General features: G+C 33.8%; 1 protein-coding gene across 2 annotated transcripts; it reads right to left on the reverse strand.

Moving 5' to 3' along the window:
- Window positions 1-2,766: 2,766 nt before the first annotated feature.
- Window positions 2,767-10,778, reverse strand: LOC18434850 (serine/threonine/tyrosine-protein kinase HT1). 2 transcript variants are annotated; one of them, XM_020667526.2, is made up of 4 exons: window positions 10,396-10,778; window positions 9,294-9,749; window positions 4,994-5,261; window positions 2,767-3,213 (listed from the first exon to the last, which is right to left on the reverse strand). In XM_020667526.2, the coding sequence occupies exons 1-3, from the start codon at window positions 10,756-10,758 to the stop codon at window positions 5,016-5,018; spliced, it is 1,065 nt and encodes a 354-aa protein (XP_020523185.1). In that variant the 5' UTR covers window positions 10,759-10,778; the 3' UTR covers window positions 2,767-3,213; window positions 4,994-5,015. The 2 variants fall into 2 exon arrangements, with proteins under 2 accessions (XP_020523185.1, XP_006844976.1); XM_006844913.4 differs by lacking the exon at window positions 2,767-3,213 and adding an exon at window positions 3,632-3,970.
- Window positions 10,779-16,448: the final 5,670 nt, after the last annotated feature.

Here is a 16,448-nt window from a genome sequence, read left to right on the forward strand (position 1 = left end):
GGTATAGTTATACTTTTCCCTTGAATTTACTGAGTTAGAAGTGATGGAGAACAGGGTGGAGGCAGGATACATGTATGTTCGTCAATTTTTGTTTTAAAATCTATGATGGAAAGTAAAGAGTGAGGAATGAAGATGTTACATTCACACACTCCGTTTAAAATAATAGACTTTGGCGATCAATCCAAACATATAGTCGTGTGGTGGTCATTCAAGGGTGTCGTTTGCATAAGGCATCAATCATAAACAATCCAATTAAGGCGCAAGTCCAAAGTTTAATGAAAGATGTAAAGAAATTTCAAAGATGACATGAAAAGAAATTTAAAACTCAAAAAAAGGTAACAGATCGACGAACTTAGGAAAATTCCTGGAGTGTATCATGAAAATTTCAAAGAGGATATGAAAAGCTACTTCACATCTATTTGGTATTGTACGTTTTCCAAAATAGAATGCTAAGTAACTCTTTCAAAAAAAAAAAAAGAAAAAGAAAAGGAAAAAGAAAAAGAAAAAGAAAAAAATGTTTGAGTACCTTTATTTTTGCTTAACATTCATAACTATTGGAGTCTAAGAATGGGTTGAATGATAGGTAGACAGGATGCTACAAGGTGATGTCCTTGAGTTCTATTCCTATCAAAAAGTTGGGGGACTTTTTTTTTGATGAACTAAATAAGAAAAAAAAAAAATTTGTGAGGGGAGAAGCATCAACCTTAAATAATCAAAATAAGGTGCACATCAACCTTATAATTTTCTGATGGGTTTTGAGGTGCGTCTTACTTGAATAGTATAAGGTAGACACCTTATAAAATATTTTTCCTTATGACCTTCGCCCTAACTATGGGCTTTCTTCGAAATACTCTTTCAATAGAAATGCTTGTGCATGCCAGTGCTTAACTATTCGGTTGAGTCCCGTTGCCGAGCTAAGTACGGGGCACAACTCAGGCATATTAAAAACACAAAAATTGAAAGTTATAATTCCGTTGGATAAATGTATAAAAATTAGGAAAAATATCCTATTATCATTTATTTTTAACTTCTATATCTCATCAGACTTAAAAATTGAAAATATTGTTTGTAAGCAAAAAGATTCTATCTTTTCTATCTTCCAACCCCTTCAACCCGTTTGACCATGTATTATTGACCTCAACAACTTATGAAATGACTCTATCTTTTTCTCTATAAAACTCTATCTCGCTCTTAAAACTCCATCTCTCTCTCACATCATCGTCTCCCTCTATCTCTCAAAACTCCATCTCTCTCGTAAAACTCCATCTCTTCTCATACCATCATATCTCTCTTTCAAAACTCCATTTCTCTCCTTAAAACTCAAACTCTATCTCTCTCTCTCTCTCTCTCTAAAACTCCATCTCTCACACACACATAAGAAGATGTGCTTGTGTTCGAGCTCTAAATCCCTTGGCTAGTAAACTCATCGAGAAGTGGAGAGAGAGAGATGGAGTTTTAGAGAGAGAAATGAAGTTTGAATAGGGTGTCATTTTAGTATTTGTTTGGGTAAAAATTTATGGTCAAAGGGGTCTACGGAGTTGTAAGATAGAAAAGATAGAGACCTTTTGTTTACAGGTAATATTTTTAATTATTGGGTCTCATGATATATGGAAGTTAAAAATAATAGATAAGGAGATATTTTCCCAAATTATATATGTAATTTTGATTTTTTTATAATGATTGGAGTTTTTTTTGTCATGTACCCCATTTTTATATTTTTTTCTTTTTCTCTGGATTTTTTTTGAAATATCTGTAACCCTAAATCAATTTTTCATGGGTGTGGTTTGTATAGAGGCTAGGCTCTAAACAATCAAATTAGAGCCTACTTTCAAACAGTATCGAGAAATATAATTTTAATATTAAAAATCTTTGGGATAGCCTTAACATATATTTTCATATTTATTTATAAAGTTTAAAGCTTCAAAAATAGCATAGATTGATAGATCTATGAAAACTTGAAAATCTTAAAACTTGATGGTCCAAAAATGAATTTCAAAATACATCGTTTCCAAAACTTGAAATCCATTTTTTTCTCATATCCATGTATCTTGATGTCGAAATGATCAATTAAAGACACTTAAGCATCAGAACAACAAATTTTTTGAGATAGACTCTAATTTGATTGTTTAGACCTCGGCTCTATATAAGCTTTTCCCATTTTTTCTAGATTCACGTTTTGGATGTTTTTGTTCTTTGAGTTTTTTGGGCGTTGTAAAGTACTCGCGCGGAGTACAGTGGAAGACCGAGTTATTAATTGGCCCAGGCTAGGGAATCCTGGTTTAAAGGTATTGGTTTTACAGTATACTATTGCTCGGAAGTCCATTAAAGCAGTAGAATTTCTTTTTGCATGATATCACTTGCGAATTCAGGAACTTCAAGATCTTTATTGAATAATTCGCAGGAAAATGATTTTTCAGGATCTTCCAAAGATATTCTCCACCCATTCGGGTGTGCCCGTAGCCCTTTTATTAGTCTGTTTGTTAACTCTCTTGTTATCGGTCACTTATCCAAGCACGCAGGCGGAAGGGGAAATGGAAACATTCTATGTAAGGGTGGCAATGGACCTGACTAGACTTGAGATCCGAGGGGTATACCCAACATCGGGTCCAAATTTGGACCCAAATGCCATTCTAGTCTGTGTTTGAGTTCAGCTGGACCCAACCCATACCCATAATCATAGGGTATATGATGGCAATCATGTGCCTTTAAACGCATGCTAAGTGTTCATTTGTGACAATATTTATATTATTGTTGGCAAAAAAAAAGGAAAGAAAAAAAAACTCATAGTTATAGGGTATATGATGGTAAAAAAAGTTCAATTTTTTTTTTTTGGACCCTTTGGGTCTAGGTACAGGTCCAAATTTTGGACCAGAATACTATTTGAGTCTGAGTCTAGTTGGACCCAATCCGTGCTTGACCCGTTGTCCACCCCAATGCTATGCTATCTTGGAGCCACCACCATTACTTGGACTATTTTGAACTGGCAGTGCACTGCTAGTAGGAGTGGGCTCAAGGCAAGGTGATCAGGGTGGCGGGGGCATCACAATGTCGCATATTATTGCGGTCCATTCCTACCATAGGTTGGAGGTCCCTTCCACACATAAGTACCCAAAAGAAATGGGTACTACGAGCACTCAACAACTCCCATAAACACATTTGGATCTGAAAGTTTTCAAGATCAGCTTTGGTGCTTTCATATCAATTCCATATGATCTGGAGGAAAAAACATAGAAAAAATTCTTTAAAAATTGCAAAGTTCCACTAAAATATTAGGAACAATGTAGATCATAACTTGGAGCATATAGGTAAGGTGCTATTTTGAAATTTCCACTTGAGAACGAGGAAGTGCCTAACAGAAATGTTTGAAACGACAATCTTCTTTCACATTTAAATTTACAAACACCTTTTTATTTTGCTTTTTGACTTCTTTGGCAGAAACAAGAACAAAAGGTACAAGGCAGAAACAAAAACAAAAGGAAAATCATCAGTGAAGTTTATGGTTACAATTGAATCAGTACAAAAGAGTGAACGACAAAAGCTCCATGCATAACAATGGTCACCCAATCCGACAATTGCAATCCATAAAATACTATGTGCACTCACCATCAATTTCATTTAATAAAAATGGATATTTGAAAGAAATAGCAGCGACATACTCCCATTAATGGGCAGTTGTGCTCCTCTTCATTTTCTTTTCAGCACTTTCCAAGAGTTTTCATGTTTCAAAACATGGACATCAGCCAGAAAGAGTGTACTCAATGACCTTATTCTAATATATAACAGTTAACATTATCGGATAAAAAAAGAAAAAAAAAACATCAGCCAGAAAGACTTTTACAATAACATGAGGAAAGGCAAAAAGGAAAAAATCACAGACAACTTTCAGATCCAGCTGCAATACAACTTACGGATCCAGCTGCAATACAATCCAAGAAGAACAGGATAACATATGGTACACACCAGCCGTACACTGAAAACATTCAGAATAAGAAGTGAATACTATGTACTAAAATTACATAAAAAAATAATATGCAACCTCTATATTTGGCATCAACAAGAATTGGCCATAAAATTATTGAAAAGAGAAGAAACTCAAAAGGAAAGGGCATATTAATTGGGTGCAGTTGGTATAAGACACTGTGCTGGGACTTGGCTAAGTTTAATGTGGGGATATTAAATTTTCTTAAAATTCCAAAAAAACCCATAAAAAATGTGGGATTGATGTATAATTTTTTGTGTAGGATTTATATGTTTTTGGCAAAGATTTGTGAGCTCGTTTTTTCCATAAATCCCTATTTTTTATATCTTCCCCGTTTTTCTTTTTTCTTTTTGTAAAATGCCCCCAACTATAAATACACCTTTTCAAAATCCATTGTTTCCAATACCTTTTTAAGTTTATCAGGGCTCCTTAAGGTCTTTTGTTTTTTGCTTTCTTTTGATTTTAATGCATTTTCTATTTTTTTGAATTTTTCCTATTTTTTCAATTTATTGAGGGCTTTTCAGCCTTGTTCAGCCTCGGCCGTGTCACTTGCCTTGGCCAGGTGATGATTTCCTTGGCAGCGCAGAGTCTCAAGACACTGGTATGAGGTGTCAAACCTTAAACAATCAAAGTAAGGCGCACTTCTATATCTCGCTAAAATGGAGTTCCGATACTGAAAACCCCTTACAATGGCCTAAAATTCTATTTTCACTGTAATTATGAAATTTAAAGCTCCAAAATGATGGAGATAGAGAAAATCAATAAACAATTGAATTTTTTGAGAATGAACAGTCTATAGATAACACAAGATGCACTATTTTTAGAACTTGAAATCCAATTTTTGTCATATTCATGCATCTTGAGGTCAAAGTGCTAAATTTTAGGATTTTTCGACATGAGAACAACCTTTTAGATGGATTTTTGGGTTGCATCTTACTTCAATAATATGACACAAAAGAAATAAGGGGTAAGAACAAACCGAACATGTATATAAATGTAATTAAAAAGACATACCTTTCACTAAAGTCATGGAAAGCTAGGCTGGTGAGGAAGCAGTCCTGTGTATAGCAATGCAACTAGGGAAACAGAGAGTCATTGTTTGGGGATCTGAGGATGCATATGAAAAGAAGGTAGGGTCTTGCTCAAGGGACTCGTTATAGCTCTCTAGGATTGATACAATCTCCTCAAAGTCGGGCCTCTTGTCAGGGTTCGATGACCAGCATCTTCTAATGAAACGGCCCAGAGCTAGTGGACAATTAGCAGGCAAAGGCGGGCGTGCATTCTGCACAAATGCTCAACCACAAAACCGAAATGGAAGAATTTATCAGGAGTGAAATGAAGCTCAAATTTGCTTTAAATTCACTGTTTCGATTGTCGCCATCTCACATTGCTAAAATGTTTTTTTTGTAAAAGTTCACTTGATTTCATGTTTATGTTGTTGATCTTTGTGTCAGAAAAACCGGCCGGTTAGATCAGAACCGCTAAGGAACCTGGTCAGGGCCGGTTTTGAGTGTCTACTAGCCGAGGGTACACCCCAAAAAATTGTTTGGCCCAAAACCAGCCGGTTAGTGGTCAAAATGGCCATTTTTAGTCAAACCGGCCAGTTTTATGATAACCGGACTGGTTAAACGAAGGGATGTTTTTACGAAATAATGGTAATATACCCATTACTGCCGTTATTTTGAAATCGGGGCCATTACTTGTAGCAGGCATTCTTGAATCCAAAATTTCACTTTTTTTTATTCATTTTGGTGCCTTTTTTTTTTGTGATGTATTGCTGCATATCACTATCTAGAATCTATAAAACAAGAAATTTGGATTGAAACATCGAAAAATAAAAAGTTTCTTGGATCGAAATGGCGGATTTTTTAGGTTTTGAAAATTTCCGCCATTCTTTCAATAATTTCTTTAATACCTATTGGTTCTTGAAGAAATTTAGTGGGTTTGATAGATAATCGAAGTATTTATCAGATTCATGTTTCAATTTGTTCAAAAAACCAAAGATCACGGGTTGATTTTGACCCGAAAAGTTGCTGCTCAAAGAACATGTGTTTGATCCAAAAACACATATTTTTTATCAATTTATTGGTCTTTTTTATCAAATTGAGTTGTGGATTTTGATCATCAAGGCTTAATCTCTCAAATAAAATAGGTATGTCTATTTATGATTGATTAAATGTTTTTATATGAATTTTTTATTGCACCATATCATAAAAATTTCATAGATATAAAATTTCTGCCATTTTTTCAATTAAATTAAAAATACTGAATATTTTTTGATGAAATTTAGTGTGTTTAAAAGATGATCAAAGCCTTTATAGTGCACGTATGTTGATTTGTTCGATTATCCAAACATTGAGGGTCATTTCTTGCTCGAAATGTTGCTCGATTTTAGGGGTTTTTGAAAAATTGATTTTTCTATAACAAATATTTTTCTTAATAAAATTATGTTTTTTTTATGAATATGGGAACTATTTTTCTATTTTGTTTAATAAAATTATTTTTAATAGAATTATGATTTTTAATAAAATTATGTTTTTTGATGAATATGGGAAGTGTTTTTCTATTTTGCTTAAAAAAATTATTCTTTTTGATAAAATTACTTTTTGATGAAATTGATTCTTCTTTTTGATAACTGCATGATACTGTCGCTCAATCTTTTGCTCGATTTTATTTAATTATATTTTTTTAAGTGAATGATTTAGTTATATTTGTAATATTTGTAATAATGGAAATGAGACATTTTGTTTTTCTAAGTGTATGCAAAAATTTTGGTTGCCTTATGTTCAATGAAACACTACACAATCGTCTTGTATGTTCTTGCTTCTTCTCTTTCCTTTCTTATTTTTTTCCATTTTCTATCAAGGTTTTTGGAATGTTATGGAAAGAGTCTTTAAAAGATTAGCCGGTTTTTAAAAAATTGGCCGAGTAACTAGCGATCGGTCACTGGACGATCCCGATTTGGCCCAATTCGACAGAGAAAGAGAGAGAGAGACTTTTACAAAAGTGGTCTTAATTTCAAATCATACCTCGCATTTGGCAAATATGAATTGGGTCATTAATATCAAAACACACCCAAGAAGTCTAGGTTAATCTATTGAATGGAACCCATCTTTGGAGGGTTGAACTTGAAAAGTACCTCTACTAGAATTGTTTTAATTTTTTTTTGGGTATTTTTGACCTATTTTAAAAAATAAAATCTACCTGACTGGTTAGTCCGGCTCCGGTTCTAACCGCTCCAGGCCCATGTCCAGTTAACCGTTCCGATTTTAAACACTGGTTGATCTACACCCCATTCTCTCTGTGCAAATAATGTCAGTCTAATTCGCATGCAATTGAATAGGCAGGCGGTTGTTTTTTCATATGAAACTTGGAGAACCCTATATGGTAGCCTAGCCGTGCAGGTAATTGAGAACTAATATTGATTATTGGTGAAACTTTTCTCTAAAGAGTATTAATGGATCTACATGTTAGGCACCTTAATGATTATCCATCATATTTTTCATATGCCTTCAGAGACTCTATCACAACTCTACAGAAAGGAACCAGTGGGCTATATGTGCCTGGCTGAACTAAGCGGGCTTGGCAGGTTCCGATCTGGCCCATGGGTTATCAAGCGATTATTTTCTGAAAAAAAGAAAAAGAAAAATAAAATAACCACTGGGAGCACTAGGGGTCTTTAGACCTGGTCCACCAACCCATGGTTCCGAGCCAGGGCTCCTGAGAAGGCTGGGGCATTACAATATTTTTTATTAGGGTTTTGTAATTTTTGTGCAAAATGTATTTTAATTTGTTATTCCTTCCTTTTTTTTGTTTTCTCTCTCTCTCTCTCTCTCTCTCTCTCTCTATATATATATTGCATGAGTTATGATTTTTAATGATGAGTAGGTTTTGCCTTGATATTATTTGTGATTTTTTTATTCAGAAATAAGATCAATGGAAAAAATCTATCGCTCACAAACCATTTTGTAATTTGTCTTTTCAGTTTTGTGCTTTATATCATTGCAATATTGATGTGTAGATTTTATCTTGAGTTTTTAATATTGTTTTAGGTTATTTTCTCGAGCATGAAACTCCACCTCATATTTGTTATCTTGTAGACTACATTAATTAGTTTATGCCCTCCAAGTTGTGAGTTGACTTTTTTTGTGGTAGTTGTTTGTTGTGAGATGTAATGGATATAGTAAGCTTTGGGATAAGTGTAATGGACAATTAATATTTGCTAGTTAAGGCTTCTAATTCATTCCTTTCATGGTACTTTTAGCTATGCAATTGACAATTTAAAGTCATGTATGTTTAAGTTTGATATGTAATTCTGTACAATAAAATTATACAAAAAAAACTACAAAACTATGTTTATTAAACAAAAAAAGATACTTCAAGACCCAAAAACCTGGGGGCGGGGACCCCTCCATTTTGCAGGCCACCTAGGTATCTGGGCGCCCGCCTAGGTCGTTGCCTCCACCTTTTTGAACGTTGGGACATAGTGTTGCCATCGTCAATACTTAACTAATCAAGACCTTGCCCTAATCTTGCTTTGTAGGTTTTTCCTCCACGGCTTTTCAAGAAATGCATTGATGAAAAACATATATAGTGACTACGTAAGCTAAATTCCATAAGAACATCTCCTTCCATTTCCATTTTTTCCTTTGTTATAGCACAAAGTTATACAAAAGCATGTATCTGTATTATTTGACAGTGCATGGACATCCTGAAGTCTAAACCATCGTGTCGTTTGGAAACTGCTCTATATATCGCACTCCTGCTCTAACTACCATTTCATGCTTCTGAGCTTTATATAAAATTCATTGTGGTGGATTATATATCAATAGGGAGAATAAATAAGGTAATTTACAACACAAGAAAAAGATTCTAAGTTATTTGGAGGTATTCATTGTTCTTTCCTTATTTAGAATTTATCTTCTTCAGTCTAATATTCAGTATAGCTGGTCTCAGGAAAAGAGGAAATGTAATCATTTTTGTTCAATAGTAACAAAGGATCAAGCTTTTCATTCCGGACTTTATGGGAAAGAAATTCCTGATATTCATGAGTATGCCCCTTATATGAGCAATATGTCAAATCGGACAGAGCGATTCACTCTTAGATCTTTTCACTTATCTCCTATATGATCTCAACTGTTCACTGAATAAGAGTCAATTTTTTTAAAGTGTTAGTGAGAATGGAGGTCATAACCTTGAACTGGGCTCAGGTGATACTTACCACCACAATCCCAACCCCATTCTCAAAAACCCATTAAAAGTTCGTTAATAAAAAACTAATTATCAAGAAAAATTAAAAAGAATATGGCCATACCTTTTGGGAAACTGCAAAAGCAGCCTGTACAGGAGTCATGTCATGGAACGGTGTTAATGATGTGAGAAGCTCCCAAACGACAATTCCAAAACTATACACATCAACCTTCCTTGTATGATTCTTTTCCTTGATCATTTCAGGTGCCATCCATCGATAAGTGCCCATGAATCCCTTCATGCTATCACATTCAGATTCTAAGCATGAAATTCCAAAATCTGCCACCTTTACACACATGTCATCCCCAAGCAATAAGTTCTCAGACTTGAGATCCCTGTGTAGTATCCCTTGAGAATGAAGATACTGCATTCCCCTTGCAATGTCAAGAGCAAATTTCAGGACAAGTTTCATGGGAAGTGAGTAGGGCTCTTGTTTGTGGAGAAACTTTCTCAATGAGCCCCCTGCCAAATACTCTGTGATTATGCAGAATACTGGTGGCTTCTTGCAAGCTGCAATAAACTACATGGGGCAAGTATAATGTGTACAAAATTAGAGTTTCAAACTGTTTTGAGTGATAAAAGAAAACGACTTCAAACCAAGTTGATAGCCCAAAAAACTGTAAAAAAAGATGACATTACACAAATTGGTAGTCCACGAAAAGTCATTTCATTTAGAAGTCGTGGGAAGAATTTCAATATGCAGTAGCACATCTCCTACTTTAATAAAGAATCATAAGATTAAAGGCTTTGAGATTGGTTTACACATGGGCTTCACAAAAGAATACAGGTCAGAAGAACTGTGTAATCCACTTTCAGCAAGGGAAAAAAAAGAAGAAGATAATATGCACTAGCCAAATATTGTATAAAGCTCAAGAAGGATTACAGTGCTAAAAACTACATACTGGCAACTAACCAGCTCACATTCAACAAACAAAAGACTTACATTACATGAACAAGCCAAACATTGTATAAAGCTTAAGATGAACAGCAATTTCTGAAACTGTATAGCGTGAATCCAATTTGAGCTAGCAAAGAGAAAAGGAACAGAACAAACATCCACTCTAAATAAGGCTATAAAAAAGAAGTTAACAATCCCCAGGAAATATTCTCTATTTCAATATAGAACTCTTGGACAAAAATATTTTAAAATTGGATAAGGAGCTTACGTTGATAATATTAGGATGGTTTTGTTGGAATAGCAGTGAAACCTCAGAGGCAAACTGCCGCTCCAAAGAAGCAGCCAACTTATCATCCTCAGCAGGCTGACTTAAAAGCTTTATAGCCACATCTTGTTGCTTGTATATGCCATGGTAAATCCTACTGTGTCTACCTGAAGCGAACCTGTTCCCTATGAGCAACTGAGACATATCAGCACTCCATTCCTCAGTTCTCTCTTCTTTTACCTCTCCTTCCTTCGGTGACACCAAATATTTAGACCAAGATATCAATCTCTTATACTCCTTCGATGACACGAGCCCTTTGGGCTTGCCACCATTCGAATTTGGCTTAAAACAGTACAGCTTCTTCATTGATGTGCAACCCAACTGTCTAAAAGCGATATCTGTGACATGTGAGCTCCAAATCGCCTTACAAATACAGAATTTGAGTGAACACCAGATCCAGACAGGGATCTTCGTGGAATGAACCAGAAGTATGGCAATTACTTTACAAAGTTGACCTCTTCAACTGCAAACCAAATATTGGTAATTGCCTCATAGCTCGTTTGACAAATTCATAATATCATTTACAAGACAAATGCTCCGCAATTTCAAACAGTTTTGTGCTGAGTTTCATGGGCAGATGACCATAATAACTGGTGGTAAACCAAATCTTGGAACTCTCAACAAGAAGAAGACCAAGCAGAAAGCTGAGAAAACACACACACACACAGACGCAGACGGACGCACGTGCACACACACACACACACACTATATATATATATATATATATATATACACACACACACACAATAATACAAAAATGGCTAGAAATAGCTCAAGAAACCCATATCTATGGAGATAAATCAGTTCTCTTATGTATGTACCCTGTATCCATCACCTTTGAACACTTTACAAATCAAATCAAATTGGCTGACAAATTACCTTATAATTTGGAAATCCATTCTTATACATATAAGTTCTCACAGATATCAAAGAGAAACTGCTAATCAATTGAAAATCCACAAATTCCCTTTCATTGGAAACCAGTGTTTGTGGATACACATATAAGTCCGAGTTTGGATGGCAAATCCTTTCAGGAATTACTATTCCAAAGGTCTCAACTTCATATACAAAAAGTAAGGACCTCATTTACATAATCCTCTAAAATCAAAAAAATATGACTATTCATTTTTTTTCCTTTTTTTTGTTGTTGTTTTGAACAATGAACTTCTATGTTGATGAAATCAAACTCAGGTTTGGATAACATCTTTGCTCTGAGTGTACAATTATAAAGTTTCAACGACACAGTCAAAAGGATCTGATCTCACATATCTTTTGGGAACTACCAATTGTTAGATTGCTATAATTTCGTCATATACAGATTCACATCATCAGCAAACCCACAGAATACAAACCATAAATAAGAAAGTTTAACCTCTGAGCACAATTCTACAAAGAATTGAAGAAAATCAGTTGTTCTCACTTAGAAATCCCTAATTTACTTTCATTCAGTATACTAGAGCCTCTACGCATTTGTAGAAACTGCAAATCTGAACTAAATCCACAAACTATGTGCCTGAACTTTGAAGATAACCAGACGCTCTCATAAAGAAAAAGCTAATACTCTTTTACCTGATTGCATCTTCATCTTCCTTTTGTACAACGAAGCCCTAAAATCAATTGAAATTCCTCTTTGTAAGGCTCTACCACAAAATTCCAAGACAATTTCTCCATTTTCACTGAAATTCAGCAGTTATTCGAGCTATATCATCCACAGTTTGTAAACTTTGAAACCCAAACTTAGAGAGAGAAAGCACAATTTTGAGAAGAAATAGTGGAGAAACTGAGGATCTGCGACTGAAGAGGAACCAAAAACACATCTATCAAAGAGATCCCCGAAACAAAAAATTGTCACTTTCTCCTGTATAACAGTAGAGAGAGGGATGATACATTTACGGAGAACTGACTTTGAGCGTTTTATCAAGTTAGGATATGTATATGCATTGTTGCAGAGAGAGAACAGAGGAAATGCAGAGGCATGTTTTAGAGAGAGATGATGAGTGATCACAGAGCATTGTCATTATATAAAATGATGTGAGAGAAAACGGATTTACCATGTGCGAGGATATGTAACAGGCGTTTAGAGAGAGAGAAGTGGGAGAAAACAGTACTTGATAATGGCATTGTTAGAGAGAGAGAGGAGCAAGGTAGTGGGATTTTTAGAGAGAGAGAGAGAGATGTAGAGGTAATTTTAGAGAGAGAAAAGATGGAGACGAGAGTTAGCCACTGCTGAGGCATTCGCTGTTGATGGGAAGTCCTTTTCTCGGGAACCAATCGATTGTGACTGCTGGTTATATCCACCACTGACTCTATTTCCATTAATACCCCTAATTCCGCATCGATATATCGAAGGTGCTGCTTACCTTTTGGGGTTTTTTTTTTTATTTAACCATTTCCAGTTGTTTTACAAATTTGGATAAAAGTGTGCGAGCTCCGCTATTCGAGCTTAAGGCATCTTGGTGAGTTTTGTATGAGGTGCCCATCTCACACCATAAAGGGAAATGTTTGTTTATATAGAGCCAAGGCTCTAAACAATCAAATTGGAACCTACTTTCAATTTTTTTTATTTTTAAAAGAGGCTGTTTAGATGCTCAAATATCTTCAAATTGATCATCTCGACATCAAGATGTATAGACATGAGAAAAAATAGATGGCAAGTTTTGAAAATAGTGTATTTTGTAACTCATTTTTAGACGGTCAATTTTCAAGATTTTCAATATCTACATTATTTTTGAAGCTTTAAACTTTATAAATAAATATGAAAATATACTTTAAGGCTATCATAAAGATTTCCAATATTAAAACCACATTTCTCGCCACTATTTGAAGTTAGGATCTAATTTGATTGTTTAGAGCCTAGGCTTTATACAAACCGCACCCTAGTATAAAATATATTATAAAGTAAGACAAATCTCTAAATTTTGTGAGAGGATATAGTTCTTGGGTTGAAAATTAAAAATCGATGTTGAACCTTTATTATCAAATTTAAGATATAAAAAATAATATATATTGAGCATATTTATAAACATTTAAAAATCTTGAAAAATAGACAATCTAAGTAACTTGTTATAACATATACTATTTTTAAAGTTCAAAATCTTTTTTATTTATATACCTACAGGTTGAGATGATCAATTAGAAATTTTTCCAACTTTGAAAAATTATTGTCTATTGGATTTTTGAGGTGCACCTTACTTTTATAGTATAAGGTCGGAACCTTAATAAGATCATTTACCTTAGGTACAAAAAGGTCACAATTACTCATAATCATCCGATATGAAATCTGATAGCTTGAGTGCTACAAAGTTCGAGAAAGTTTCTTTAGAATTTTACGCTTGGTCATTAGAGTTAATCCAGCCACCAATTTCACATCCTATAGTCAATATTAATTATGGTCCACCTTATACCAAAAGTAAATGATGTCACAGTGTACTTTTTCATATCTTATTTAGAGTTATTATTTGGGAACTTTAATTTCAGAAATGTATCTCCTTCAACCTAGCTATGCATTATCCGAAAAGAGATTTATTATCATTCTAGAGTGCATGAAGAAATAAGATTATGTACTATGTTTACCTTTGAACAAAGTCATAAACCACACCCTCAAATGTAAAATAGGGGGGCCAAGAGTGTCATTTCTGATGCAAGAAAAATTTTCTCAGATTTTGAACTCTGCGAATGGTGCACTTCCAACGATTCAAATTCATATTCATATTTGAGAGCTAATGGTGGTTGTTGTCTTAGAATTTCCTTTCCTTTATAATTTTTCTTCCTTTAACTGAGAAATAAGAAAATTTATGTTATGCATTGCTGCTGAATGGTTGCATTTTTATTTCTTTTAAGTGAGAAATAAGATTGGGTTGGACAAAGATCCCAATAATCATGACCATGATAACTCTTCATTTATGCTTTCTATACTGATAAACAACCACCAAGCATATAAAAAAACAATCATATGGGTTAATCTCCACTGTACATAATGGGGATAGGACAACGGATTGCCCTTGCTTTGTGTCGTACGCGCTACTATGGTGATTAGACCTTAAAAATATGAACATTCTAAAAAGTTAAATACTTTTATCGGGCAATATCATATCTCAAAGTATCTTTTAGGAATTTAAATTTTGGGGATGTAATTTCTTCACACTGATCCCATGTCATTATCTATTATAGTTAATAAATATTTATTTTTTATTAAAATTATATTTTATCTCAAATTAATTATCTAAATACTTATAGATAAAAAATACTTTGAAAAAAGTTTATAGAGAGTTGAGGCTCTAAATGATTAAATTAGAGCTCACATCAAAAATTTTACTAGAAAAGGTTGTTTTGATGTCAAAATATCCTCAAGTTAATCATCTCGACATCAAAATGCATAAACATGAGAAAGAAATAGATTTCAAGTTTTGTAAATAGTGCATCTTATAATGTATTTTTGGACTATCAATTTTCAAGATCTTCAAATTTTCGTCGATATGCTCGATCTAAACTATTTTTGAAGCTTCAATTTTATAATTAAAAGTGAAAATATATTTTAAGGCTATCAATTTTATAATTAAAAGTGAAAATATATTTTAAAGCTATCACAAAGATTTTAAATATTGAAACCACATTTATCGCCCCTATTTGTAGGTTTGTTTAGAGCGTTAGCACTATACAAATCGCACCCTTTTTAAATAGGTATAAGAGCAAATTTCTCTTTTTTTTACTTGGGGCTAATTTTCGAACCAGTAAGAATTTGCCACGATGGCGACTTTTACTGAAGGGATATATATAGTGCGCCCCACAGAGCATGTGGCATTGTCGGAGGACAACCGTAATCGTACTTCTTGGTATACGGCGTTATAACATCCCGTAAAATAAAATAAAACGGACTTAAAGCTTGGTTTTAAAGGAAAGGGAAATTTATGTTGAAAACCGTTTTGTTATGTGATATTTGAAAAGGATGGAGGAATTTACGTTAAAAACCCTTTATATGGTATTTAAAAATGGCTTTACAAGAGTACTCTTATGTTCAGCTCACTTTTTTTTTTTCCGTAATTTTCTTGGAGTAGTTTTCTGATTAAGACATTCAGGCTTCTTTTAAAGAAAAAAGCGGTTCGAATATTGGATGTTGAAACCTATCGTTCATCTAAAAAAATGGGTTTAGACATTTAATGTTCTAGATGTTTTTTTTTTTTTTTTCGGTGGTTCAGACATTGAATGCGTGAACTAGAATAATTTGGCAATGAAAAATGTTTAAAAAGAGAACTCGAACTTAAAATATAACTTATAATAAACCATTTTCAAATGGGGAATTTGTCTGAAAACACAGCGGTATTAGCTAGTTAACCTTTCACCAATATATTCTGATTTAATTTTAAAATTTCCATCTAAATATACATGATTTGAATTGGAATAGTAGAAATAAGATAGAATATTAAATACATGAAAAATGAATTCCTTTTTCAAAATGGTAAAAAAATATTTTTGATAAATTCCATTGTCAAAATACTATAAAATAAAAAAGGTTTGAGCCTCAATTTCCAAAAGGGAAGGAAACCCCAAATGATAACATGGTGGGAATATCCTCAACCATCAAGTTTCAAAAGTGAAAATAGTGGATTACCTTATACCTTAGAGATATGATTCCAGATAAAGAAACCCTAAAAAATATATGTGTGAGTGCATTGCACGTTGTAGACTTGTATTATGAATATGAACAAATCTTTCCTGTCATTTTATATGACTTGAGTAATTGGTCACCTAAGAGTCAAGATCACCTTTGTTCTATTGGATCTTCAACAAACATGCCCATGTGGAGCGTTGCCTTAGTATTTTATTGGGAAGTATTTTTATTACGTTTTTTATAGAAAAAAAAAGAAAATAAAGTTTTTTTTATTACATGATTAACGAGTAAGAATGGAACTTTAGATGTCATGTTATGGCCCGATGACATCTTTCATCCAAGATGATTAAGAGAATTGAGTCGGACGACTCATACATCCATTATGATA

Source organism: Amborella trichopoda, chromosome 1, assembly GCF_054954075.1.
Source record: "Amborella trichopoda isolate Santa Cruz 75 chromosome 1, AtrichopodaSantaCruz75HAP2 v2.0, whole genome shotgun sequence".
NCBI classification, from domain to species: Eukaryota; Viridiplantae; Streptophyta; class Magnoliopsida; order Amborellales; family Amborellaceae; genus Amborella; species Amborella trichopoda.